This window comes from Nycticebus coucang, chromosome 7 (assembly GCF_027406575.1).
Source record: "Nycticebus coucang isolate mNycCou1 chromosome 7, mNycCou1.pri, whole genome shotgun sequence".
Lineage (NCBI taxonomy): Eukaryota > Metazoa > Chordata > Mammalia > Primates > Lorisidae > Nycticebus > Nycticebus coucang.
Genome location: NC_069786.1, coordinates 124,879,178 through 124,906,712, shown reverse-complemented (window position 1 = coordinate 124,906,712; position 27,535 = coordinate 124,879,178). Strand labels below are relative to the sequence as shown.

The window sequence follows — 27,535 nt, the reverse complement described above, 5'->3', positions numbered from 1 at the left end:
CCAAAGAAAGAGACGCCTCAATTGGCTTGTGTTCTGGAAACCACTTCTCCCACCTCTTGAGGGACGTGGAGCCACCATTTATCACCCTTTCAGCACCATCACCTCTCCAAGCTCTGATCTCTCTCTCTCTTTCTTAACATTTATAATACTTCACTACGTAAGGAAAAAAAAAAGGAAAAGCAAACTCCCCTCCTCCTCCAGCTTTTATTTCCACTTAGCTCCATTGCCAAACTGCTTGTCCCCATTCATTCTTCAGCTCCCTGCCATCAGAATTTTCTCCCCTACTGCTGATTGAATATTCCTAAACTCACTAATGATCCACACATTGCCAGAGTCATATGATTCCATCTTTATCTTATTCGACCTCATAAGGGCAGCTGTCACTAATGGACAGCTCACATAAGCACTGAAGAATCTGGAGACAACTTTGAGCATACAGAGTTAACGCCACAGACAACAGCTACGGCTGCAGCGGTCTCACACAAGAGACTTTTGGAAAAACACGACCCAAAATGTCAGCAACATTTATATGATCAGAAAGTAATTCCAGGAGCTGGGGTAGACTCTGATAATAAATTAGAGGTGGATAGCTATGTTCCAGGGGGATGTACACACAGACAGCGCTACCCCGCCTGAGACAGCGCAAAGGCATCCCCAGGGTTGCCCCAGAGGGTCAACGGGCTAGGTGGAAGTTTAAAGGAGACCTTCCCTTTATCACTATTTGAACCTGAGAAGGAAAATGAGTTCAGGAATTACTCATGCAGCTGAAAAGAGAAGATCCCAGGAAAAGAAGTCAGATACCAAAGCACACATTCTATATAGAAATGAAGAAGAGATAAAACCAATCTATCGTGAAAATAAGTCAGAACAGCTTGGGTTGTACAACTGGAAGGGGGCCTGAGGGGCACCAAAAACATTGAATATCTTGAAGGAGGTGGGCTTGTTACACAGGTATGTACATATACAAAAATTAACCAAGCTGTATGCTTAAGATTTGTGTATTTTACTGCATGTAAATTATACCTTAATTACAAATGAAATATAAACATATATACTTTCTAAAATGAAAAAAAAAAAATTGTGAATTAGAAGCAACATCCCAAATCCGACAACATGTGTCGTCCAATGAAACTAGTGTATGAAATATTCAAATGGCATGGCTGAGGCTCAGCACTCTGATGCCAGGCTGAACAAACCCGCTTTGTGACTCCAGTTTGAGTCCTCTGGGGGCTTACTCCCCTTCCCACCCCTGAGCTCACACCCATGCATTTGAAACCTGCATGCTTTCTTTGTGGGTTAATAAATTGGCATTCTGGTGTGGAGATTTCAATCTCCAAAAACCCACTTAATATTTATTAGTCGTCTTGGCCCTCAATGATTCAGACACCTTCAGAGTGCTAACAAAATGTGCTCCTTTTCTGAGTGTACCAGGCTTAGCCGGTGAGGGCTTTCAGTGGTCAGGTGACTCTGCTGTCCCCTGACCAGCTTCTCTTTGGCCATACTGTTCCAAGAAAGAGCGACTGATGGAGGTGGGCGGAGGGGTGTGCAGGATGCATCCCGGCTTCACACCTCCTCTCCTCCACACCTCTCCCCTGCCATGGCTCCCTCTGAGGTTTCATCATTTCTCCCCTTTCTGGCTGCAGCTGTTTCTGGTACCTCTTCTGCCATCTGCCTCATCTCCCTTCCCTCTACCATGCAGAGACCACAGCTGCACTGCCCTTCCCAGTGCTTCCCCAGTACTCCCATGGTCAAGCTCAAACCACTACCTTTCGTTGAGGTGACAGTTTTACTTAATCCACTCTAACCCCCACCTCCGCCCTTTCAGACACCCCACTTCCTGCAGTGTGGCTCAGGGATGATGTGATTGACATCCAGATGGGGCAGTCCTTCATGGCTTGGACCTATCCTGTGTGGCCCAGCAGGTTTGGCATCCGGCCTCCTGCTCACTGCATGCCTGTAGTGCCCCATCCACACTCAGATATTGTGACAACTACACAAGCCCCGCACACCTCCAGAAACTCCTTGCTGCCCGTCTTCCAACAGGCTACCTCCCCCAATCCTTCATACCTCAAATATTAGGCTCAATCACATGCGATTGTCATCTTTTGGTCAAGAATATGGGATATCGGCTGTTTAAAATGATTCAGCCGAGGATTGCCTCTATGATGCTCGCAGCACCCCCTGAGTTTCTTAATTTAAGTTCTGACCGCATGTGTCCTGACGTCCGGTTTACTTGTCATTTCTTCCTCCTGCTGCTCAGCTCAGCCCTAATTATCTAGGAGCAAGTGGCCAACTCTCAAATCACATTATCTCTCTAGCATTTGGCACAGTGCCTGATACATAATAGGTCCTAAACCTGTGTTTGATGAATCAACAAACAGGATGTCGGGCATACTTTCCCTGATGACTCAGTGTTGCTATTCCTGGCCACAGAGACACCTTCGGGCCATGAGGAGCCACTTACTGCTTTTTGGCTCTACGTCAGATGACCCTCTGCTGCACTGCCTTACGGATTTATGTGTCTGGACTTTGCATCATATCATCAGGGCGCCTACCTCCTGTCACCCTTGGTTTCCTTTAGAATCTGAGGCAGATCTTCCAGAGTGCTGGACTGAGGCCCTCTGTGAACTTGGATGCATGAATGTTGTGACAGCAACTCCGTTGGTTCAGGTTTCTTTCATCCCATTCCTAGATTCTTGCTAGATTTCACATGTTCCAAGTCTCCTCGCTGGTTAGTGAACTGGCAGTTTCTAAAAATCCTCTGAGTAATCATTTTCCTTTTGGAAACTGCTTAAATATGACTCAGGAGGACTTCAAAGTCGAGACTGTCCCTACGCTCAGATGACTGTCCCTGGGACCATGGTGGTAACAGGGCAATGGACTTAGTGATTTCCTAAGGTATGTTCTAAATGCTTATTGTGTCCCTGTAGTCAGAGAATATATTGACATACTTTTTATTTTTGTGAAAAAAGTTTTATCAACAAACTCTAGTCTATCAATCTCAGATATAAGATCTCTTTTTAAAAAAAATTTTGGTTTGGATAACTATAGACAGAAAAAAATACATGTATATATACTTCAAATAGAATCTAGTCTAGGACCCTGAGAGACAGAGGGAGCAGACAGACAGAGGAAATGGAGAATATAATTTTTTAGAAAATTTTGATATTTTTATGCCTTTAAATGTTTTCAATACACATGATAACAAATAATAGATAATCAACAAACAACTGTTTGGTTCGCTCTTTTATTTTCAATATTTGTTTCATCATTATTTTTATCTTTTATAAGATAATTACAACAATTTAAGACATAAAACTATATAAACAGAAGAATGTTAAATAGGTTTAAAAAAAATAGCTGTTCCTTGCCAAAAAGCCCACATAAGGTTATTCCCTAAAACATAATTTTATATCTTATACTAAGCTAAGTAGCTTATAGGAAATTCATATGAAATAGCCAACACAGAAAACATACAGCTATAAATAATTTAACACAAAATAGAGTTTAACTTTAAGAGGGTGCTTAAACTAAGCAAACCATGATGCAATATGAATCAATTTCATTAATTGGACAAGTCCGAGGAGGCACAAATTGGGTAAGTGCTAAACCCTCAATGAGGTGCAGAAGAAATCTCCAACCCCAGATAGGTTCCTTTTGTTCTTGGGCTGTGTCCAATTCCATTCCAGAAAAGCATTCTTTTTTTTACATCTTTTTGACTCTTTGGCTGTAAAGAAAAGAAAAAAGAAGAAGAAGAAGAAAAATGTAAGCAAAATCAAGTGGCCGAATGGTGGGAGTAGCTTTGGTACCTAAACATCACTTCACATGTCCTTAATGTCATCCCAGGATGCCAACCCGCTCAGTCTCTATGAGAAACTGGTAACTCAGCTAGTTATTGACAGAAACAGAAGGTGAACACTTATCTCGTATTTCCAGGTTCAGTGTTTATGGCACAGTGGTGTTAGGTGCCTTCTGTCCGTTGATAAAATGTTACTGTCCCTTATCATCAATATCCTCAGAACCACTGATCTCTTTCTATCTAATGTTTATTTTTCAGTTTTTAAACAAACAAACAAACATTAGGTAGTCTTCAAATTATGTAAATGGGAGACATCTTTGCCGAGTTAAGCAGCCAGTGACTATCTAATACATAGAGAAATCTAATACTTCGTGTCAAAAAATAACTAAATTAAAATAATAATGAAGAAAATGCATTTATAAATAAAATGCATTTAAAATAATAGAAAAAAATGCATTTTTTTGTCATGGCCCAACTCAAACTTCCCCTTTAAAAATTCCACAACACTTAGACAAAGAAAAAAAATTAAAAAAAAAAAAAAAAAACCCCAGCAAGTCTATGGCTCAACCCTTCACACTTATTTTTCTCAAACACTTGGAGGCAGGTTCATTGGTCATCGATCAGTGTTCTATACCTGAGAATACGCACGGCTTGTTTCACCCAAATCCGCTTTGGATCTGCACACACGGCTAATTTTCTTTTTGTATGAAAGCTGAAAAATCAGAAAATTTGATTTGTGTTTAACAAGCTTTAAAATTTTTTTTCACAGAACATGCAATGGAAATTTTATATTCCAGTTGATTTCTCTACATACTAAACATGTCAGCTAAAGAGGTAAGGTAAAATACAAACACAATAAAAATGCTTCTTATAAAGCTTGATGTAAAATGAAAGCGTTTCTTCCTGACTTTCTCTGCACTGTCACAAATGATTGTACAATGGCAGGAAGAGGAAGCCCCGCATGTGTCATTCAATGTTGGTGATTACTTGAAATGTGTACGTATCTGATCAGTAACATATATACTTCCAAAATATAATATTCTATGTAAATCAAGAACATTATATGTGATGGTACAGTTAGTCTAAGATTTTACCATGAGCCACAACAATTTTCTATAAAAGATGCTCATTTCAAAATATATGTCTTTCATGTTTTCCTGAGATAGCATTTTAATAGCCTATCAGTTTATCTTAGGAAGTGGTTTTTGCCTATATTATGTTCCTTTTTAGAAAAATAATTAAGCTCTTTTGCCTTGTCCAAGTCCTATTTAAAGTGAACTTTGAAGAAGGCATGTATTATCGAAATAAAGCTCTCTTTGCCATATCAGTTATTTCTTAAGAAAACTCCAAAAAGCAAAACATTTTTATATCTGAAATTCCCATGTATTTGTGATACGATTGAGTTAAAATCAATTAATAACGTACATGATGGCATTGATGTCACAAGCTTCATTGGCCAGTTGCTGTGTGAAGCCCACAATGTATCTGGGATGAATGACATTTTCTGTATATCGGAGACAGCAGTCAAAGTTGCTTGCTGCTAAAAGAGAAATGAAAGGTATTGAGTACATGTAAATAAACTTATCCCGTGATTGCTATTACAAAACTCTCCCACAAGTTGTGAAAAATCTAGTAAATTTAATCTACATGGTAAATAAAATACTTAGAGGAAGAGGTCCAATGTCCTTGAAACCTGCATTAGGTCACCCAGATCCATTGTAACATAGATTCCAGTTCCCTTAAAAAATAGTTGGTGTGTTGGGAAGTTTTCATTCAGTAACAGTTCAGAAACATATAACTTACCATAAGTGAAATTTCTTTAGTAAGAAATTGATGTTTCATTTCAGTTTATTATCATCACTCAAAACTATGGGCACCCTTCCCTCACTGCTTGAAGAAATTCTTAGAGAGATCCGTTCAATTCAGAAAATAAATCAATTGGCAGACAATTTATTATCTGTCTACTGATTACAACACGTGAGGTTACAAAGGAAAATAAGATTCATCGGAGCTAAAGCACTTTGAAATTGAAATGTCAGTTAATGGGAACTTTTGATTTCATTCATAAAAGTTCAAGACATGCATTTCCAGGAATGCACCTGTTGCTAAAAGTGATATACTCCTCAGTAATGACACAATACTTGGACACTCCCCTGAGTTAAATTTCAACCTGCTACAAAGCAAGGGATTAATGTTATCTCAAAATTGTCAAGCAATGTCCCCAGGACCTTGTGAAGGGCAATGAGATCAGGTGGCATACTGTGCCCCTAAAGGACGAGTTTTGAACTTTACTAAAACTATTTAGTTCAGAGGTAAGAAAATTAGAGAAGTGGGATTATCCTCTGCATTTCAGAATGACCCCATTTATAGGCAAATTATATCACTCCCCAAAACAGCACTTTGGCCTTGTCCTGATGTTCAGGGGTCTCTAAGAGCCCACTACTCTCAAATCTCCTAGGATTGACAGCAGAGAAAAGCCCGCTTGGTAGCAGTAACTCTCTCTCCTCCCCTCACCAATGATCTGACAACTTCCATCCCTCCCTCTTGCATACTTTCCTACAGCTGTCAATTCCTTAGAGCCCCCCAATTGAGTTAAAGGCTTAGAGAAAAATAAAAATTATTCTTCCTCCTCTGCTAGCAGAAAGAGCAACACTTACCTTCTGTTTCACCACCGAAGTGGAGTAGAAGCACTGTCACGGAGGCAGCCAGGAGAAAACTCTTCCAACTGCACATCATTTTCAGCTCAAAGAGTAGATCTTCTCAGTTGGGTACCCAGTGCCTTGGAAGTGCTGTTATGTTCTGATAGCAGCCCAGGATGGAGCTCTTCTTATATTAGGAACATACACTGAAGGCGTGTTCTACATGGGGTTTTCCCCATTGATCAACCTGTCCCATCATGTCATCATAAACAAACCCACAAGGAAAACTTCCTGCCTTTCCCTAATGTTGGGAAGGTGTGAAGGTCAAGGCAGGGGTGGGGACATTGAGAATGAAAAAATCCTGTTAAGTCCCTTGGATTTGCAAAGAGGAAAAGCAGCTCAGCTCTGTGGTCCAGAAAAGACTTCTGTCTAATTTCAACTTAATCTCCTTCATCTCTGAAAATAGAGGATTAACAGTAATAAAGGTCAGCCCCCCACAGGAACATTCTAATACTCCTTTCTTATCCCATTTTTGCTTTCCAGAGCCAGTTAGGGAGAGAGAGGATGAGGTGAGATGCCAGGAATACTCAGGCACACATTTATAATTGTGTGGCAGAAGTTCACCCGTCACAAAGAGGATCCTGAATTTCTAGGCATTCAGAGCATGGAATATAACAATGATAATGTTCCCAATTACAGTGGGAAACACCAACTCTTAAGTAAGACTCAAGCCTCAACTTCACCTTGATTTGATGTCAACTCTTCTATGATCTTATACATTTACATGGGTCTAATCAATATTGCAGCTTAGAAAATAATTTCCACCTGCTTTTAACTCTTCATGATGATGTACTTATATAACTCCATACAGAGCCTCAGAGAGATTGAGAAATAAAATGTATCAGAGGTAAGTAATCAGCAAAATAAATGTCAGATGATAAAAGGATAATGTAAATCCCTAACTTAAGTGATAGAATAAGAACTGTTCACTAGCCCTGCAGAAGATGAAAGTAAAAAGATAAAGAAAAGATACACCAAATGGTAAATAAAAGAGAACTAAAGTTATCATGCTTCTGTCAGACAAAATAGATGTTTTTTTTTTTTTTTTTTTGAGACCAAGTCTCACTCTGTCACGCTGGGTAGAGTGCCATAGCATGATCATAGCTCACAGCAACCTCAAACACCTGGGTTCAAGTGATCCTCTGCCTCAGCCTCCTGAGTAGCTGCCACAATGCCCAGCTAATTTTTCTCTTTTTAGTAGAGACGCAGTCTTCCTCTTGTTCAAACTGGTCTCTAACTCCTGAGCTCAAGCAATCCACCCATCTTGGTCTCCCTGAGTGCTAGCATTATAGGTGTGAGCCACTGCAGCCAGCCCCAAATAGATATTAAAACAAACAAAAAAAAAGTTATTAGCAGTAAAGAGGGACTTTTGTAATTAAAAAGGATTAATCTATTAAGAAGATACAAAAATTATGACCGTATATACACCTGACAACAGCACCCCAAAATGCATAAAGCAAAAACTGACAAAATTAAAGGCAGGAATACAAAATTCAACAATAGAAGTTGAAAGCTTTAACACCATACTTTCAATAACTGATAGAAAACTAGACAGATGATTCACAAGAAATGGGAAACCTGAACAACACCATGGGAAAACTAGATTTAACAAGGTATCTATAGAATACTCCACCCAACAACAACAGGATAGGCATTCTTATCAAGTGTAAATGCAACAACCTCCAGGATAAGTCATATGCTAGGCCATAGAATAAGTCTTAATAAATTTAAAAGGATTGAAATTACATAAAGCATATTTTTAAACTTTAGTAGAATTAAATCAGAAATAAATAAATGAGGGAAATTTGGGAAATTTACAAATATGTAAAAATTAAACACCACATTCCTAAATAACCAATGTATCAAAGAAAACAATCACTAGGAAGTAGAAAAAAATTGCAATGAATGGAAACAAAACACAACACACCAAAATTTATGAGATGCAGCAAAAGCAGTGCTCAGAGGGAGACTCATAGCTGTAAGCATCTTAAAAAAAGAGGACTATCTCAGATCAATAACGTTACCTTCTACCTTAAGAAATAACAACAATAACAACATAAAAGCAGACCAAGCTAAATGCAAGGAATGTAAAAGCGAAGAAACAAAAATTAGAGCAGTGGTTAAAAAAGGAATTATAAAGGAATACCATGAACAAGTATATACCAACAAATTAGAGAACAGAGAGTAAAGACACAAGTATTGACCCTGATTCAAAAAGAAAATAGAAAATTTAAATGAATCTCTAATATCTAAAAATATCAAGTAGGCATTATTAATTAAACTAAATTTTTTCACAAAGAAAATTCCAGGACTTCACTGAAAAATTCTACCAAATATTCAAAGAAGAATTAATGCCCAATCCTTCACAAACTTTTCATAAAAGTTTGAACAAGAGAGAACACTTTTTAAATCATTCAACTATCCTCATTTTCCTCCTTGAGGAAAGCATTATTCTAATACCAAAATAAGACAAATATATCAGAAGAGAAGAACATTACAGACCAAAATCCCTTATAAATACAAACACAATACTCCTCAAGAAAATGCTAGCAAACTGCATCTAACAGCATATGAAGAAGATCATATGCCATAACCTGTGGGATTTATTCCAGGGGATATAACACAACATATTAATAGATTAAGAAATAAACCATATGAAAAGCAACTGGCAAAATTCAACACCTTCTCCTGATAAAAACACTCAACAAAGTTGGACTAGTAAATAAGTTCTCAACCTGATAAAGATTATCTAAGGCTACCTCGAAACTTATCACACTAAATATTGTACAATTTAATGCTTTCCCTCTGAGATCATGAACAAGACAAGGGTATTTGCTCTCACCACTTCTAATCAACATAATTCCTAGTAGAATCCCAGCTGTCTTCTTTGCAGAGAAGGAAAATTCAATACTCAAATTCATATGAAATTGCAAGGTTTCCTGAATAGTCAAAACACTCTTGGAAAGGGAAGACTAAATTTGAAGGGCTCACACTTTCTGATTCCAAAACTTACAACAAAGCTACACTAATCAAAACACGTGGTATGGGCATACAAATAAACTCATAGATCAATGACATACGATTGAAAAATAAATCCCCTTATCTATGGTTAATTTTATTAGAGTGGCAAGACCATTCAAAGTAAGAAGGAACATTCTTTGCAAAAAATGATATGACTGTATAGTCACATGTGGAAGAAAGAAGTGAGACCTTTACCTCATGCCATATACAAAAATTAATTCAAAATAGATCATAGAGCTAATAATCATTAAAACTATGAAGTTCTTAAAAGAAAACATAAGAGTCAATCATCATGACCTTGGGTTGGGCAGTAATGTTTTAGATACAATGGCAACAAAATAAAAAATGAATAAACTGGACTATATCAAAACTAAACCCTTTTGTACTTCAAAGGATACTGTAAAAATGTGATATGGACAACCCATGAAAAGGAAGAAAATATTTGCTAATTATGTGTCTGATATGGTATTTTTACTTGTATCCAGAATATAAAAAGAACGCTTACAAATCAAAATTAAGTACATAAATAACCCAATTACAAATGAACAAATTGGCTCAATAGATATTTCTTCAAAGAAGGTATATAAATGTCCAACAAGCACATGGAAGATGCTCAATCAACAGTTTTAGTCATTAGGTAATTACAAATAAAAACCACCGTCACATACCACTTCACACCCACTAGGATGCCTATAACCAAAAAGACAAATGATAAGTGATGATGATGATGTAGAGAAGTTGGAATCCTCGTACACTGTTGATGAGAATTAAATGTTGTGCAGTCACTTTGGAAAACAATTTACCAATTTTTCTAATGGTTAATCATAGAGCTACTACATAAGCCAGCAATTCTAATTCCGGCCACATACTCAAGAGCAGTGAAATGTGAGTCCACACAAAAACTTGTACACAAATGTTGACATCAGTGTTATTCATAATAACCAAAAAGCAGAAACAATTCACATGTTTCAACTGATGAACAGATAGACAAAATATGACAAATTTAAGCAATGGAATATCATTCAGGGGTAAAAAGTAACGAGGATACTGACAGAAACAATGAAGTGGTTGAATCTTGAGAACACTATATTCCATGAAGAGGCCACATATTGAATACCTGTAAGTACGTGAAAGATTGAGAATTGGCAAATCTGTAGAGATGAGGAGTGGAGTAGTGATTGTCTAGGGCTGGACTGGGATGTCCAGGGAAGGAAGAGGGGCACAGGGTGACTGCTAATGGGTAGATAGGGCTTTTTGTTTCTAATCTAAAAATAGATAATAGGCAATGGCTGTACAACCTTGTGACTATACTTAAACACGTGGAATTGTGTAATTTAAAAGGGTAAATTTTATGGTATGCCAATTACATCTCAACAAAGCTGATAACAACAATAACAAAAGGAACTCTCCATCTTCCTTTGTCTAACACTCACTCGGCCCAGATCCTTTTTTCTTTCATTTATTACCGTTCTTGGTTGCTTGAAATTTATGTTCATTTCTCCTTCTTCCTCCATTTCTGTCATTTCTCCTCTTCTCTCCCTCTCTGCCATATCTTAATCACATACCTCTTTTCTTCTCTCTTTAACAGCAATAAAAAGGTCTGGCTTGTTTTAGTATTGATTGAAATTTTATTTCCTTGGGCTTGTTTTGATACATCTCTCATTCTATATTTCCGTATTTGTTATTTAAAAACTTTCTAAAATGTTTTTGTATTTGTTTTCCTTTTTTGGTCAGTCAACCCTCAGCAAATGTACTAATAAGAAAGTTAACATTAAAAATTTTTTTTTCAAACCTAATCTAATAAAGGTTGCTATTTATTGCACTAGAATATATATCCAGCCATTCTTTATAAATAGTTCAAGTACATTCCCAATAAGTCCTAATTTCATACATATACCAGAGTCGCAGTATCTTTTTCTTGTCTAAATTTCCAGAAAAGATTGTCAAATCTTTTTGACAAATGGGAAATGTCTTACGTGGGAAGTGTTTGGTAGTATATATAGATGGCTAGAACATGACGTCTGCCTTCAAGGGAACTTAGAAGAAGATAGTCAACACACACACACAAAAATCTGGAAGACGAGGCAACATGGGGTAAGTGCCATATTCATATTGTATAAAACATTATCATAGAAATTAACAAAATGTACTCATTTAAAAGTTTCTCAACTCTCCTTCCCTTTCTATGACAGATGAACATAAAACAGGCCATGCTTACAAAACTGAGCATCCATCTCTTTTTAACATTACTGGAATTCTGTAAATACTATTACAGGAATACTATAACAATTTTTCTGGGTGATACTGACAGTGCCTTCTAAAACAGCATTCACGGGTACAGGCGAAACTTACTAAATGCAGAATACAAATGCCTACATACAGTAACTAAGAAAATGCCATGAAGGCTACGTTGAACAGTTTGATGAGAATATTTCAGATTGTATATGAAACCCGCACATTGTACCCCTTGATTGCACTAATGTTCACAGCTGTGATTTAACAATAAAAAAAAAAAATTCTAAAACAGCATTCACTGGGGACCTGTTTGGTACAAGTTATTTTAGTAGGGAATGTACCGTGAAAGCAAGAAAACTGGACACCTGGTTCCTACCAGGGGGAGCTCATTCCAGGAAACAACACAGTTGAAAAAGCAAGTATACTATGGTGGAGCCTTAGAAAATGCTGTATCAGAGATCAACCAAGAGCTGGCTCTGTCTACACAAGGGATGAGGTTCCTATCTGGAGGAGTGTGGGAAAAGTGTTTGGGCTTGGATTTGAATGGTAATTAGGAAGGTCCCTTTCTAATGCCAAATTCAAACATTCTAATTGCACCTGCTGACTCACCAAGGAACTATGAATTTTAAATTTATCTCTATTTAAAAAAAAATCAGTATGCATATTAGGAAAAATATGAATTCATTTGAATTCAAACCTTAGCTCTATCCTTGACTGTGTGACTTCAAGCAAGTAATTTAAAGTGAATCTCAGATCTTTTCTCATAAGTGGGGCTAATAAAACATTTCACAGCACATAGTAGGTTTTCAAAAAATCTTGTTCTTCTTTTCCTCACTTCTCCCTTTCCTTCTAAATCTCAGACTTAACTCATTCCTTATTCTTACTCTTAACTATATAAACAATACTTCCTTTCATTAATGTTGAAACAACTGACTTCAGCTTCAGGAGGTATCCTGCAAAAGTAGTGTTCTGGTACTTCTGCAATCGTTCCCTGTCTGCTTCAAAAAAAAAAAAAAATGTGGCTAGAATAAATACACTATAGCTTATGTTTGTAAGGTATACGCTTACCACCAATGCCAAAACACTCTGTCACCTCACAGAATTGTACACATCATCTTTCTATTCTTTAATCTCTAAAATAATGATGACCACTATACACCATTTACTTGTTCTCTGTCTCTGAAAACCCAGGCTTTTGCCAATGTCCTCTTTTTATAATTTCTTGCCTCCCATGTTTAGACTTGCTCTCCTTTAGGAGTGAAATCATTCATATGTACACTGTTATTTTTTATATACGTATATTTTCCAATTAGCAGGAAGACACACATTTGCTGTAGAAAATACAAAAGGAACAAAAGAATAGGCAAAAAAAATGCCCGCCAATCCCACCCCATTCCAGGACTTCTCAACCTTGGTGCTGTCAACATTTTGTTCGGGATAACTGTTTCTTGTCAGAGCTGTAGGGGGCAGTATCAGGTGTTTAGCAGTGTCCATAGTCTCTACTCTCCAGATGGCAGCCACAACCACTGTCTCCCCACCCCAGGGAAGTGACAAACAAAAAAGTCTCCACACATCATCAGTGTCCCCCCTAATTGAGAACTGACATCTCAAAAGAATCACAATGAACACTTTGTTATATTTCTAATTAATTATTTTCAGATGGTTTCTTTATTAAAAAGCCTGTGCATCCTATTTGTTTTTTAAAGATACATTGTGGGCCTTGTATCACACATTAAATATTCTTTGAATCAGGGGTCTACAAACTACAGCCAACCTACAAGTCAAGCACAGTCCACTGCCTGTTGTGTGAATGAGGTATTGTGGGAACACTACCACACTCTCTCGTACACATGTTGTGTAAATCCACGTCAGCACAATGATGTAAGACTGAATAGATGCATATAGACTATGCAGCCTGAAATGCCTAAAATATTTCCTCGATAGCCTTTACCAGAGCAGTTCCCAGCTCCTGTTCAACAAAGTGATTATTAATGGTTACATGGCATTCCATGGTTCAGAGAAATGACAGTGGATTCAAGCAATTTAAATCGTTTCCAGTTTTGCTATCACAGAACAGTTTTTTGATGAGTGTGTAGCTTCGTGTGTGTGTTTCATCATTTACACTCTGGGACACACGTATGTTCTCTTTTACTCATGTCAAATACATTCTTTTAAAAAAAAAATACTAAAGGTTCCTCTTGTTCAGAATCTCAAACATAATTTCCTTGACACACATCATTACTGAATTTTTACGAAGTCCCCCAGTTACCTACATCCTACCTATGTAAGACTTGTACTTATGAACTGAGACTATTACAGGCGATGGGTAAATGTACCTGTTCCTATTCATATACAAATTCAACCTAAGAACAAACCTACAAAACCTCTCTCGTCAACACACAAAAACCATATACCTACTTCCATCAGCAACATCCAAGGCTGTGTGTGTGTGTGTGTGTGTGTGTGTGTGTGTGTGTGTGTGAGAGAGAGAGAGAGACAGTTAAAAAATTACACCAGGATAGGCCCCAGGTGTATTTCAGAGAAGAAATGTGCGTGCTGTAAGCAGTCCTAGAAAAAAACAGATAACAGATCTTATTTAACTTTTTTTTTTTGTAGAGACAGAGTCTCACTTTATGGCCCTCGGTAGAGTGCCGTGGCGTCACACAGCTCACAGCAACCTCCAACTCCTGGGCTTAGGCGATTCTCCTGCCTCAGCCTCCCGAGTAGCTGGAACTACAGGTGCCCGCCATAACGCCCGGCTATTTTTTGTTGCAGTTTGGCTGGGGCTGGGCTTGAACCCGCCACCCTCGGTATATGGGGCCGGCGCCCTGCTCACTGAGCCACAGGCGCCGCCCCCTTATTTAACTTTTTAAATCCCTATGAGAGGTGTTTGAAAGCTACATTCTGCCTTCATTGTCACTCCTTAGCACGGAGTGGTAAGAAGATGATGTTATTAGATGCTTTGCTGAGGTAGAATATTGGTCATGGAGATGAAAATGTAGGAAAAGAGGGGAAGTTATGTACTGCATCAGAGCTTTTGGATCTTTTTTTATCTCACAGCACACTTGAACCTATAGTTAAAGTTCCAAGGCACACTTAAATTACGTTGATCTGGGAGGCCAAGGTGGGTGGATGACCTGAGCTCAGGAGTTGGAGGCCAGCCTAAGCAACAGTGAGACCTCATCTCTACCAAAAGTAGAAAAATTAGCCAGGTGTTGTGCTGGGGGCCTGTAGTCCCAGGTACGCAGGAGACTGGGGCAGGAGGATCTCTTGAGCCCAAGAGTCTGAAGCTGCTGTGAGCTATGACACTGTGGCACTATCCAGGGTGACAGAGTAAGACTCTGTCTCAAAAAAATAAAAATAAAAAAGAATATATTTACGGTGCTTTGAACTTCCAAATGGCAGCTGAAAATCACTGCACTACATCCTGCTCAAGTTTAAATTCAAGATTTCCAAGGCAATAGTGAGGAGAGGTCATCAGTCTCACCTGGGCAAATTCAGAGGCTACAATTCTATAAACTCACACACCAGAGAAATTTAACCATCTCGGAGAGTATTAGGGCATAGAATCCAACAAAGTTAAAATATTTGGAATATATAAGGTATTATATTACCTTATATATTTTTTTCTTGATTACATCAGAAACATGATCTTCCATCATTAATTATAAAAATTATCAAGCTTCAATAAAATTGTGTTTATGTATGATTATAATTTTTTTTAATTTTAATTCAGCAGGTATCAGTGCAATAAACACATTTTCAAATTTCAAATACCTGTCCATTATACACTGGAGACAAAGGCTGAGTGTCTTTAACTATAATTTTTAAAGGCCTTTTTACATGAACTATCAATCACATTGCTATTCTTCCCATATAATTATTTTTTCTATTACTTTAATAAATGTATTATTTTATTTACAATTAATATGAAGGCACATACAATTAGGTTACATTGTTCGCATGTGTAAGGCAAAAGTCTCAGAAACAGGGTATCCCTGGACTATTATCACGGTCATTTCCAAGTACATGTATTATTCATTCCGATAACTCCCCAACGTATTTTTTGGTTATGTTATTAACACAACACATATGCATTTTATAGTTCTGACCATGTTTCTTGAAGTGGGCCAAAGTATACAATTCTTAAAATAGAAAAGCTTTGAAACCACTTAGTTCAATATTTTAGTTTTAAAGATGAGGACCCTGAAGCCAGGGATACATTCAACTCAGCCAGTGTCAAGCCATAAGAACTGGAGTGAAACTCAAATCACACCTCCTCCCTGGGTCAATACAGACTTCCTCATTTCTTCCTCAAGGGTTTATTGTCTACTTATCAAATAGATCATATTCTTTCTTATTTCCTTCTCAAGAGTTTATTTTCTAACTATGAAATGGGTCATATTACGTATCAGTAGCCTCCCTGGAATTTCCTTCAGGTAATAGAACCAGCCGTACCTTACAGACAGGCTTGGGACTATATTGAGGTACTATAGAGATTCACTAAATAATAATAACAGTAATAAACCACACTTTGATAGAGAATAGGCAGCGGTCTGAAACTGCACGAAACTGTTTCAATCAGGCATTTTGTTTCTTAGCATCTTAGTCTGAGTCCCTCTGAAAGCAGAGCCTCAAATGTAGGTAACATATTCATGAGATAAACTCAGGAATCAGGAATGAGGCGGGGAAGTGGAGGCAGGAACAATTTTAAAGGTCATTCTGTGGGCAATGGGAAATTGGTTCCACCAGCAACTCCTGAAAAACAAACAATTGTCTTCCAGAATGATCCATGTGGAGGATGAGAGACAGAGCATTTGTCAACGGGTCACATCCCTCATTAGGTGAAGACAATCCCCAGGGACATGAATCGCCCTCTAGTTTTAACCCCCACTTGGGTGAGTGGGAGTAGCCCAGCATTCTCCTTCAGTTCAGAGAAGGCGCAGAGCAAAAGATACGCAGAGCTCACAGGCAGGTCATGATCAGTGTGAGGAGATCTGAGGTTGCTGGGAACTGTCCATTACAGCTGAAATGGAGTGGTGGGAAAGGGGAATGTGACATGGGTTTCCAGAGACACCTGCTACAAATGCCTTAAGTAAACTAGTTTAGAGAGAGCAGCTGAAGGGAGGCTACTAAGGAAATAATTGTCACATTTGCTAAGGTCACATGATTCCTCCCCATCCCAAGGAGGACAACACAAATCTCTGGTTTTGTAAAAGTCTTCAGAATGCCTTGCATATCCACAGGCCGTGTCTGCACATATGTGCACCATTTATCTCAGGACAAAAGTTTCATCCATAAAGTCATTATGTTGCAAGACTGTGCAGCTGTATTGAGGAAAACTTATATACCAGTTCCAGGAAAACCAAGGCCTAAAAGATCAGAGATTCACACAGAAGCCCAAAAATACTGTCATCATCACAAAAGAGAAGGTCAGGAGAAATATAGCCAAAGGGCTGTCATTCTGACCTGCAGTGACAGCCAAAAGCTCAAGAGGGAGGGCCTCAGAGTAAAGAAGACTTCTACCTGTGGCTTCTGTCCCAGCATTAGAGACCATGGACTTGTCAACTGATATTTCATAAAATTCGTACAGGGGAGTAGGTTAGACGCCAGTCTTCCGAAGAAACATGAGGATGTTCCACAATAGCCAGGCATTGTTTACCCTGACTAGGACACTTTTCAGTTTCCCCAGGTTTCTGGGTAGGGTCACAGCAGAGGGATCTCCGTTAATTACATCCAGGAAGAACTCAGCAGGGCTGTACAGGACTCACACCAGTAACTAGCAGATGCAAAGTAAGTTGAATTTTCCTGTATGGGACTGAGGAACACCTACCCTCCCAGCAGACAGCAAAATGAGGCTATCAAAAAGTTTGAAGATGGCCTAAGAAGGCTAAGGAGTTGAGGAAGAAGTTAGACCATCCCTGCCTTGACCAATACAGTGGAAGGACTGTATCTGATGTGCTGGCATCTAAGCCAGGGGTGGGCTTGGCCCAAAGCGTGAGAGTTTGATCTGTAACCACCTCCCTTACGATGCTGGTCTCTTTCCCTCTTCTCCAAACACTTTTTGCCAAAAATTGTAAGTTTTCTCATACTGACCAAGTTCCAATCACTGTATCTCACCTTGCACTACATAACAGAGACTGTTGACGTTGGTAGATTGAAGGATTCTGTTCAGCAAAACATCTGCAGAGAGCCCACAGGCATTCTTCCTTGCAGCCAATATGCCCAGCACGGTGGATTCGCTGCCAGCCAGTGGGCCAGAATAGCCTTAAGACCAGGTCTACCTCTCACTGACACCCTTTATCTCAACTGTTTTTTAAACAACTAAAACACTGGTCTTTCCCTTCACTTGATGGTAAATATTATAAAAACTTAACACAAGTCCACCACATAATGTTTCTAAGACTTTGGAGCACCCAGCAGGTAGACTATTGGTGCTTGTTTTTGACATTGGGAAAATGGAAACATTTTTTGCAAACATCCAGAAAATGGTTTTTTTGCCACTGTGCTACCGCTACCATGGGGTGAAATTAACCTTTCATGTGCAATTTAAATGAAACTATGATTTATGGAACTGCTCAAGGCACTACTTTTCTGCTGTTGAAAATCTCTGCCTCATCTTGAATTTGGAAACATGCACGAGCATCCACTCACACACAAATACACACACATACATACATGAAGGACAGGACAAAGTGAGGAAAGATAAAGGACGTGGATTATTATCACTCAAGTGATGATTCCTTTACCTGGACTATACTGTTCACTGAAGAGGAAGGATGGAAATTCACTTGTTAATTTAACAAAGATTTATTATGAACCTAATTTGTGCTAGAGACTGTTTTGGGCACCAAAAAATAAAGTGGCAAGTGAAACAAAGTCTCAACTCTCAAGAAACTTAGATTGTAGTAGCTGAGACAGGAAATGAGTTAATTAACAAAGAAGTAACTTGGCCACATGCCTGTAATCTTAGCACTCTAGGAGGCCAAGGCAGGAGGATCACTTGAGCTCAGACATTTGAGACCAGCATGAGCAACAGCAAGACCCTCTCTACTAAAAGTAGAAGAATTAGCTGAGCATTGTGGTGGGCACTTGTAGTCCCAGTTACACAGGAGGCTGAGACAGGAGGATCACTTAAGCCCGGGAATTTGAGGTGCTGTGAGCTAGGCTGAGGCCAAGGCATTCTAGCCCAGGAGACAGAGCAAGACTCTGTCTCAAAAAAAAAATTAAAAAAACCATGTAAATAATTTAATCTTAAGTAATGAAAGTTTTATGAGGCAAAATTTAACAGAATATTGGGAAGAAAGTGTCCACAGGTGCCGTTTTAAATAAGGTGATGACAAAAATCTCTCCATGGAGGAGACATTAAACAGAAACCTGAGTGAGGTCAAAGAGGGGGCCACACAGATATGTGGGGGAAAGAGCTTCCAAAGAGGTGCAAACAGCAAATGCTGTGTCCTTGAGACAGAAAGCACTTCAGAGGTTTGAAGGACAATGCGACCAGTGTGCTGGATGGCGTAGATGGGGCAAGGGGAGGAGAGGAAGGAAGGAAGCCTAAGGAGGTAGCCGGGAGACAGGTGAGGTAGGACCTGGGCCTTGGTGGGGAGTCTGCTCACTATCCTAAGTGAGATGGGGTGAAACGCCACTGATGAATGGGTGCAGGGGAATAATGTGCCCTGATTTCAAATTTTAAAAGCATCCCTAACTGCTGTGAGAGGAACAGAAGGGACGCAGGTAGAGGCTTGCTTTATCCTAGCATGGGTGTGGTGCAGAGGGTCAGAAGTAGTTGAAATGGGAATGCATTTTGAAGGCAAAAAGAACAGTTATTGTATTTGAATTGGATATTGGCTATGAAAAAAAGAGAAAAGTTGGGAATAACTGCAAATGCTTTGACTTGAATAACTGAGGGAATGGTGGTGTGATTTAATCAGCTGGGGGAGTTCTCAAGGAGGAGTAGATTATTGGGGAAGAGGAGAAGCAGGAGGTGCGGTTCAGGCATGCCACATCCACAGTGCCTAGAGCACAGCCCAGTGAAGAGAGTCCCCTCTCCTCCCACGTCAGTCTTAACTTGGTTCTGATCACTGTCACTCAGGTACAGCTAAAACCACACACAATCCTGAGGATTTCATTGGAATCCAATAGAAAATCATTCTAGAGACCACCCAGCCATTTTTTAATATTATCTTATATTTAATTCAGCTAAAAATCAAACATACCTACCAATAAAAACCTGAACCTTAATATAATAGGGGGCAAATTGTTCTATTCCATGTTTTTCTATTAACACACATAACAGAATCTTCACTATTACCATCACACAATTTATTATCTGAAAAGAGTCATCACAATTCCTTCTCAATGTCAAAAATAAAATGCAAAATATCCACAAGAAATAGAAACTACAAAAAGTCATATTGGAAAGATTATGCTACCCTGGAGGAGACGTGTTACAGATACGTAACAAAATTTTCCTACACTTGTGAAAGAAGGCCACGTTATTTAAAAACACTTCACAACTCTGTCTTTTTTTAATTTTAATTTGACAGGTTCAACATTTTCATAATCGAAATGTTTGTTGCTGCTAGATAGTATATAATGAAACATATTATATAATGAAGTATATATTTCATTATATATATGAACGTTTTGATACCGTGTCTACTGCATGAGGAAGTCAGACACTTGGCTTCCTTTCAAGACAAGTTCATCATCATGAAAGCAATTCTAATTAACAATGTATATGAGGGCTCAAAGGTTTTAGTAGGAATTTCCCAGGATGAATTTTGAAGCCAGTTAATTAGTCTTCCTTGCCACTTCAAAATAATTTGCATAACCAAGCCAGTCAATTCCCTATGAACAAATTTTCCTTTGAGTAAAAGACTCCTTTGGGACAACTTTGTTCCTTCAACATAACTGTGTTCTTTAAATGTTCAAGTCTTTTAGGAAATACCAACTTTGCAAATTTTGGTATTATCAAACGGAGTCGACCTTTCTTTGCTGGGTCACTGATAAGTACCTGAAGCCTGCTGGCTTAGCCAAGATCTGTGCCATGAAGTTCAGTTTAAGACAAGTTAAAATTCTAAACAAAACATCATGGGATTAAAATTCCTCTAAGAAACGAGATAAGTACGTAGAAGATATCAAAATATTCATTGTTCCTGCTGGATGTCTGTCTAGATGTCCATGGTGTATCCACAGGAGGACGTCTGGATTTTCTAGGTCTACCCTATTAACAGATGTACACTGAGTAATTTGTTGTAGCTCAAAAATATTCTTGATTTCTTCTACTGTCATATTTAATTTGGAATTTTTCACACTAAAATTAGGGAGTTTTTATCTTTAAACATTTTGAAGCATTCCTTGTATTTTTCTTAAGGGGAAATGCCATGCTCCTTGGCTTAGAAGAGCTTCCTCATAACAGTATTTCAAGGAAAATCAAGAAATACTCGTTAACAGTTTTCCAATGGACTCTAGTAGGATAATTTCTTGAGGTGGCAAATAGATGCCAGTCTTTTATAAAATGTGTTGAGAAGGATTCTGAGGCTCACGAGTGGGACATCAAGGAAAGAGAGGAATGCCGGCTTTGAGGCAGGGAGAATGATGTAATGATTACATGTTTGTCACCTGCTCCTGAATTTTTTTCAATGGTTTCAATGTGATGGCTAATACTTAGTCTTTTCTTTACAAGGAGATTTTATCACAAAGACAAAATTTGTAGCATAAAACTTTACCTCATCTTGAAATGTTAAGAAGTCCATGAGGTGCAGGTAGGTAATTTCTAGAAGGCAGGGAGTCCTGTGTGGTGTGACCATGAGCAACTCCAGCTGTGTTAGTGCCATTGGAATAATAAATTTGATACGGTGGTGAAAAAAAAAAAAAAAAAAGAAGAAGTCCATGAGGCACAATACAGAAAGAACAGAGTTTTAAATCTCTTTCTGTACTGCAAAAAAAAAAAAAAAAAAATTACCCTAATACACACTCTGTTGAAAGAATAAAGTAAGTCAAAAGAGGACCACAAAGGTTAATCATAAACTCACCGTCGAGAGAATTACAGTGTTAAATTTTCAACAACTTCAAGGCTTATTTCTATTCATACATTTAACATACACAAGATCGTAGTGTACATTTCTCTTGAACTTCTTCTTTTCATTGAAGGATGTGGAGACCGTCTTCTGTTCATCTCAAAATAATATGCTTTCCATGCCTCCATTTCAAAGAGTCATACAGTTTTCTATTGCATGGTTATTCGTGATTTAATTCCCTAAGTTGTCTCTGATTTTTCAACTATTATAAATAGTACTATTGAGAACAGTTATGGATGAATCTTTATATGTATTCCTAATTATTGTCTTAAGATACATTTAAGAAGTTGAAATTTTGGCGGTCAAAAATATGTCTATTTTTAATAGTTTTGAGATTACAAAACTTATTTCCAGAAATCTCTAACTGGATAGAGTCAATTCCCTGCACATTTCACAATGATCTAAAATAGATGAATTTACCTGGGGCTTTGTGGAGGCAATGACATCTTCTTATAAATATGTCCCAAACATATGGCAAATGCCTCAGCGCTATCAGCATTCATCCTGGCCTCTGCTTCACTAACTCTTAGGGACTTTTCACTTTTTTCTGGCACAAAGAGACCATGCTCTGTAACATGTACACACCACACCCGGAACTCTTAAAGTAAATATTTTGCCAAGGAAATCGAAGAATTGGAAGAGAAGAACCAACAGAATGGCAAGCGTAGCCCCTATCACTCCCGTACTTTCCAAAGGAGCCTCTGGGTACTAAGTGTATTTATTTAACAGACCAAAGGTTTTTAATATGTAACTGAGATAATTGCTCTGGTGATGAAATCTTGGTAGCTCCCTATTGTAAGTTTGAAAATTCCCCTGCCTGTTTTCTCAAAGCTGGCATAGAAGCCAGCTCTCTAATCATCTGACTAGGCAGAGAATAATTTGCTAAGGAATGCTGCTTAGTCAAGGCACAGATCTGTCGTGAGGCCCATGTTCCTTTAGAGCAGGCAGCTTCAGCATAGAGCCAAGAATTCTCCTTTGGCCTTTAAGAATAGCATCAGCTGAAAGGCCAGCACGTGGGCACACTCCAAGGTCTAGTGTGCCATGAATAAAAAATTTATGTCTATTTAAGTTGACTGTGCTTCTGTAGAAAAGAGTTCATCTGTCCATTTATTAAGTGTTTCCAGAGTGATTCTAGACAGTCTAATTGTAACCATTTATTTAAGGCAATCTGTATCTATTAAGAATATAGTCAGAAATGTGTATAAAAATTATATATAAAACTGTTCATTGCATCACAATGGGACAGGAAAGAAAATGAAAAATTCACAAATACTTTTTATAATAGTAGTGATTAAAATCACCATAGCATATCCACAGGCTTAAAGAGCAGGCTGCCATTTAATGATTTGGTCAGCATTTTATGCATAGGAAAAGTGCTAGTGACATAATGATAGTGAGACTATAGGACATAAAATTATAAAAGGTATTTTTAACACATTATGGGAAATTGCATATGTTTAAATTCATGCATTTTTTTAAAACTAAAAGGAAATTCACCAAAATGAAAATAAAAGTAATCTCTGATAGTGGGAGGCTTTCCCTATAATTTTCACATTTTTTTCCTACATTTATCAATTTTTGTAATGAATACATATTGTTTCTAAGAAGGAAAGGATAAACTCTTTCTACAACCACATATGAAAAGAATCTCAATTTCTAGTAAACTGAACTTGGAAATACGACTTTAAAGAGCAAATTTATTTATAGCATTAGTACTTTCCAGTAAAAATTGCCACTGGAAGAGAAATATGGGCCCAATTTCTCATAATATCCCATACCAGGCTTCCAAGAAAATATTACCATAAGACTTGCAAAATTTTCACCGTCTTCCTAACTTTGTGGATGTCCCTAGAAAAAACATAATTCTGCCAGGAAAACATCAGTAATATATTATATCTCGTGTTAGGATTTACAGGATAGAGTAAGCAAAAGCTGACTGGAAACAATTTGTGTGGCAAGGAAGCTTTTAGGGAATTTAACAGTGAAGACGCTTATATCAGGTTAGAAGAACATGTTCATTTTAGAAGCACAGATCGTTTGTCTCATCAGGGCTAAAGTATGGCTAATTAACCAAATTAGTAACTCCCTGTTTGATTGGGCAGGTTACTGTGCTCTCCTGGTCTCAGCTGCTCCATCATAAAAGATGCAAATACTTGCTCCCCGCATTCTTTTCAGGAAGTTCTATCATACGATTCAATGACATAAAAGAATTCTTTCACAGATTTCATCAATTAGCAGCTTCATTTCCACTCAGTAAGAAGACATGGCCATAAACTCTCAGTAGTACGTTTTACAATTTTCATCAGCTTAGAACAAGTCAGTTTAGATAGGGAGCTTATAAACAATTTCCTGCCTTTTACCACCATGGCCCTAAGCAAGCATTCCTTTGGACCTGGTGATATCACGTCATCTTAGTTATCTTTTCTTCTCATAGCAGAAGTTAGGCTATGAAATCCTGAGCTACCTTGTCACTCCCAACCACATACATTACTATTTATGGCACATTTCTTAAGGGCCCACAGATGCCCATTAGGAGTAAACCCAATGATAGGAGCAGATAAGCAACTGGAATGTTCCACCATGCCATCCATCTCAAGACAAGAGCCACCAATCAGCTTGAAGACTGTAGGGCAGATCGCAAAAATTAAATGAATCCTTGGCTCAGTTCCAAAGATGTTTTAATTGTGGGCTGATAGAGTGACTAGCCGGGGAATGACACTAATAAGGCCAAAGCTTTGGGACCATTACTAAAGAGAATTATTGATTTGCCTCTGTCCTACAGACCTTGACCTAAGCTTGACATATATAAGAGGGCTTGAGTGAGTGATGGTAGGTGAGTCAGGACAAAATGGGGTCTCTACTGAAATAAAAATCAATGTAGCATCTCCAGAACAAATTTCAAAACTTTTATGAAGATCAACCAACATGATACATCCTGTGTGACTGAGTATAAGCATCTTCTAAAACGTTTCCACCCTTTTGGAAGACTCCTGATTTCCCCTCATAAAGACTCACAAGTGGAACCTCTCAAATCATTTCCAACACTTGTGTCCTGCAGGCAAAGTTTTCCAGGAAAGAACCTGCTCCCAGATGTGAGTCAAGTCTAGGTGATAGTTTTTAACCCATGCTGAAGGATGATCAGGACCAGTGGAGGAATAAAAAGCTTAAAAGAAAACTATAATATGATTCTAATAAATTGCATTTCTCACCACAAAAGTCACTGGAGACTTTTCCACCCTGAAACTGCATGTTATTAATGAATAGTTATTCAGAATCACTTTTTAAAAGATGATTACAGTAATGAGAATAGGTAACTCAAAACAGCACTGAGCCTGCATCACATATGAACTACCTTCATAGAGGTCTCCTTCATTCATTTCTCTTATTCTCAACATATTTTATTTTATTTTATTTCAATATACCTTCTGCTTTGTTTGGAGATTTACATTTATTTTTTCTCACCTTCCTCCTCTTCTTTTCCTCTTATTTCTCCCCCTCTCTCTTCCCACTTATTCTTTCTTATTCCTTTTAAATAGGCCATCAGTTTGTACACATAAAATATAAGTATATTTTCCATCCATTTCTACTTCTCTTTTTTTCTTCTTCCCCAAATAATGGTTTCTGAGAGTAGAATTTTGCTTAGTCGGCTCTAGAAAATGTGTTAATCCTTTTACTTATTGATTAAAATGCATGTATTTACTTCTAAACTCTACCCCCAATAGAAGAGACATTAGCAAGTTCTTCCATGGACTTTGGGGAATTTAGAATAAGTTGTAGTGCGAGCACATAATTTCAGGCATTCCAAATAAGAAAGTCTGTTTTAGCATGAAGGCAACTAAGAAAAATCATTCAGGCTAAAGAGTCTTCATCTCTCCAACTCCAAGGAAGTCTGACTCTTGATGAATTTCACAATAAGTAACATAAGTCAGCGACCATGTGCAGAAATGCAAAGAATTTGCATTAATTTGAGCACCCTGAAAGCAAAATCTAATGAGCTTTCATTGAAGGATGAGAAAAGAAGAGGAAGAAATTGGATGTGATGCTTTCTATAATTTATAGCAATAAAAGACGTTGGAAAGACCGATACATTTCATCTTTTAGGAATTTTAATTGGGCCAACATGTATCAATAAGAAATGAACCCTGAAGGTAACCAGGGCCAGATTGCTCTATGGAGTACGGAAGCAGCCTGTGGAGGACGCACACACAGAGCACTTGCTGAACATCTGCCATGTGGTTGGGTTGCCTGGAGGGAATAACACTGCACCAACAATAGGAAGGACTAGGTTCTGGTGTCACCTGGGTCACACACGAGCCATGTGGCTCTGACCCACCCACTAAGTTTTAACTTCCATTTCTGCATCTAAAAATTAGCAATAAACATGTATCCAAGACTCACCGAGAGGACTGGTAAGACAACCTAAGGGAAAGCATTTTTGTGTGGTGTAAAGTATGAGCCAAATCCAATTGTTATGATTGATTCTATTTCTACCGCCCTAAGCCATGTGGTCAAGACAAAGACATAAAAGAAACAGGCCAGTGATTGAGAAGAATATGGTTTTGTTAGAAAGTCAAAACATAAAGCCCCACGTAAGTCAGAACAAGCACTGGCGTAGCAACTTAGGACAGTTTTTTATAAATACTTTTGTAAGTATTTTATTGTATGTTTATTAATTTGTTTCATCTTACAATATTATCTAGTGTGCATGTTCTCACGACTAGTATAAATGCCATTTGACAAGTGAGAAATTTGCAACAAAGAAATGTGGAGTAAAATGCCCAGAGTCACAAGGAGTAAGTGGCTGACATGAGAGTTGAGCCCAGTAGCAGAGAGAGAGAGAGAAGGCAGAGGGAGCAAAAGGAGTGGGAGGACAAGAAGAAAAAGAAGAGAAACAATAAAACAAAGTTCTAAAAGGAAAGTTATTCTGGTAACCAACAACCCATTGAAAATCTACTCTTAGAAATACTTCTGGGGGAACAACGAAATTTAAAAACTATTCTCTGCCCATGGCTTTCATACGAAGCTATGAAAGAGAAGGTGGTGAAATAGGGGAATGTGATACAGGAAATTGTATACAAAAGATGCAATGAAGTTGTTCATTTTTTTCCCCCTGACTATTAATCTCAAGTCTAAGGCAGAAACCAGAGTTAAGGTTTCTTTGGCTAAGTGGGGAAAATACGTTCTAGAAATGGAAGGGAAAACCATGTTATGAATACAAATCACATTCTCAAGCGACATGGTATGATTACCATAGATGTGGTAAGATTACCTACCTCCTGCCACCGGTAGACATTTCTTATGCGCAATGAATCTAAAAAGTCACACCCGCTTCTATTTTTCATTCCAAAAAAATTTGCAATCCACCCACAGTGTGCATGACACCAGCCTACAAAATTTTCCTGGGCATGTGTGCCATTTAGCCTGGAGAGCCGACGAGGATTCCACCAGCTTCCTCCTTTGCCTCAACTCTTACAGTTTGGTGATTGCTCACTTCTTGGTTTTGCCTTTCTCTTGACCTATTTACCATTTCCTGTATGCAAGAAGAGACTTGACTTTGGAGTAGAAAGTAATCTATCATCATTGAGTCTCAGTAAATGCTTTCCAACTTGAACCAAATCGAGTTCTCAGGAGTGACTCACTGCAACTTAGCAGGATCACACCTGATCCCCTTCTTCAGGGCAATGACACTCACAGAGAAA

The 27,535-nt window shown here is 38.2% G+C and overlaps 1 protein-coding gene across 4 annotated transcripts; it reads right to left on the bottom strand.

The window, feature by feature from the left end:
• Positions 1-3,246: 3,246 nt before the first annotated feature.
• On the bottom strand, positions 3,247-27,246 carry CCL20 (C-C motif chemokine ligand 20). Of its 4 annotated transcripts, none has more exons than XM_053597510.1 (5): positions 27,110-27,246; positions 6,457-6,894; positions 5,225-5,339; positions 4,434-4,511; positions 3,247-3,727 (listed from the first exon to the last, which is right to left on the bottom strand). In XM_053597510.1, the coding sequence occupies exons 2-5, from the start codon at positions 6,533-6,535 to the stop codon at positions 3,706-3,708; spliced, it is 294 nt and encodes a 97-aa protein (XP_053453485.1). In that variant the 5' UTR covers positions 6,536-6,894; positions 27,110-27,246; the 3' UTR covers positions 3,247-3,705. The 4 variants fall into 4 exon arrangements, with proteins under 4 accessions (XP_053453485.1, XP_053453484.1, XP_053453488.1 ...); XM_053597509.1 differs by lacking the exon at positions 27,110-27,246 and adding an exon at positions 22,257-22,321; XM_053597513.1 differs by lacking the exon at positions 27,110-27,246 and adding an exon at positions 22,257-22,321 and having other exon boundaries at positions 5,225-5,336.
• Between the last annotated feature and the right edge of the window lie 289 nt (positions 27,247-27,535).

Excerpts from the sequence above, each read along its gene's own strand:
- CCL20 (XM_053597510.1), bottom strand. The coding sequence starts at position 6,535 with ATGATGTGCAGTTGGAAGAGTTTTCTCCTGGCTGCCTCCGTGACAGTG. Across the intron at positions 5,340-6,456 it reads CTTCGGTGGTGAAACAGAAG|CAGCAAGCAACTTTGACTGC; the intron begins GTAAGTGTTGCT and ends TTTCTCTTTTAG. Across the intron at positions 3,728-4,433 it reads CAAGCCGTGCGTATTCTCAG|CCAAAGAGTCAAAAAGATGT; the intron begins GTATAGAACACT and ends TTTTCTTTACAG.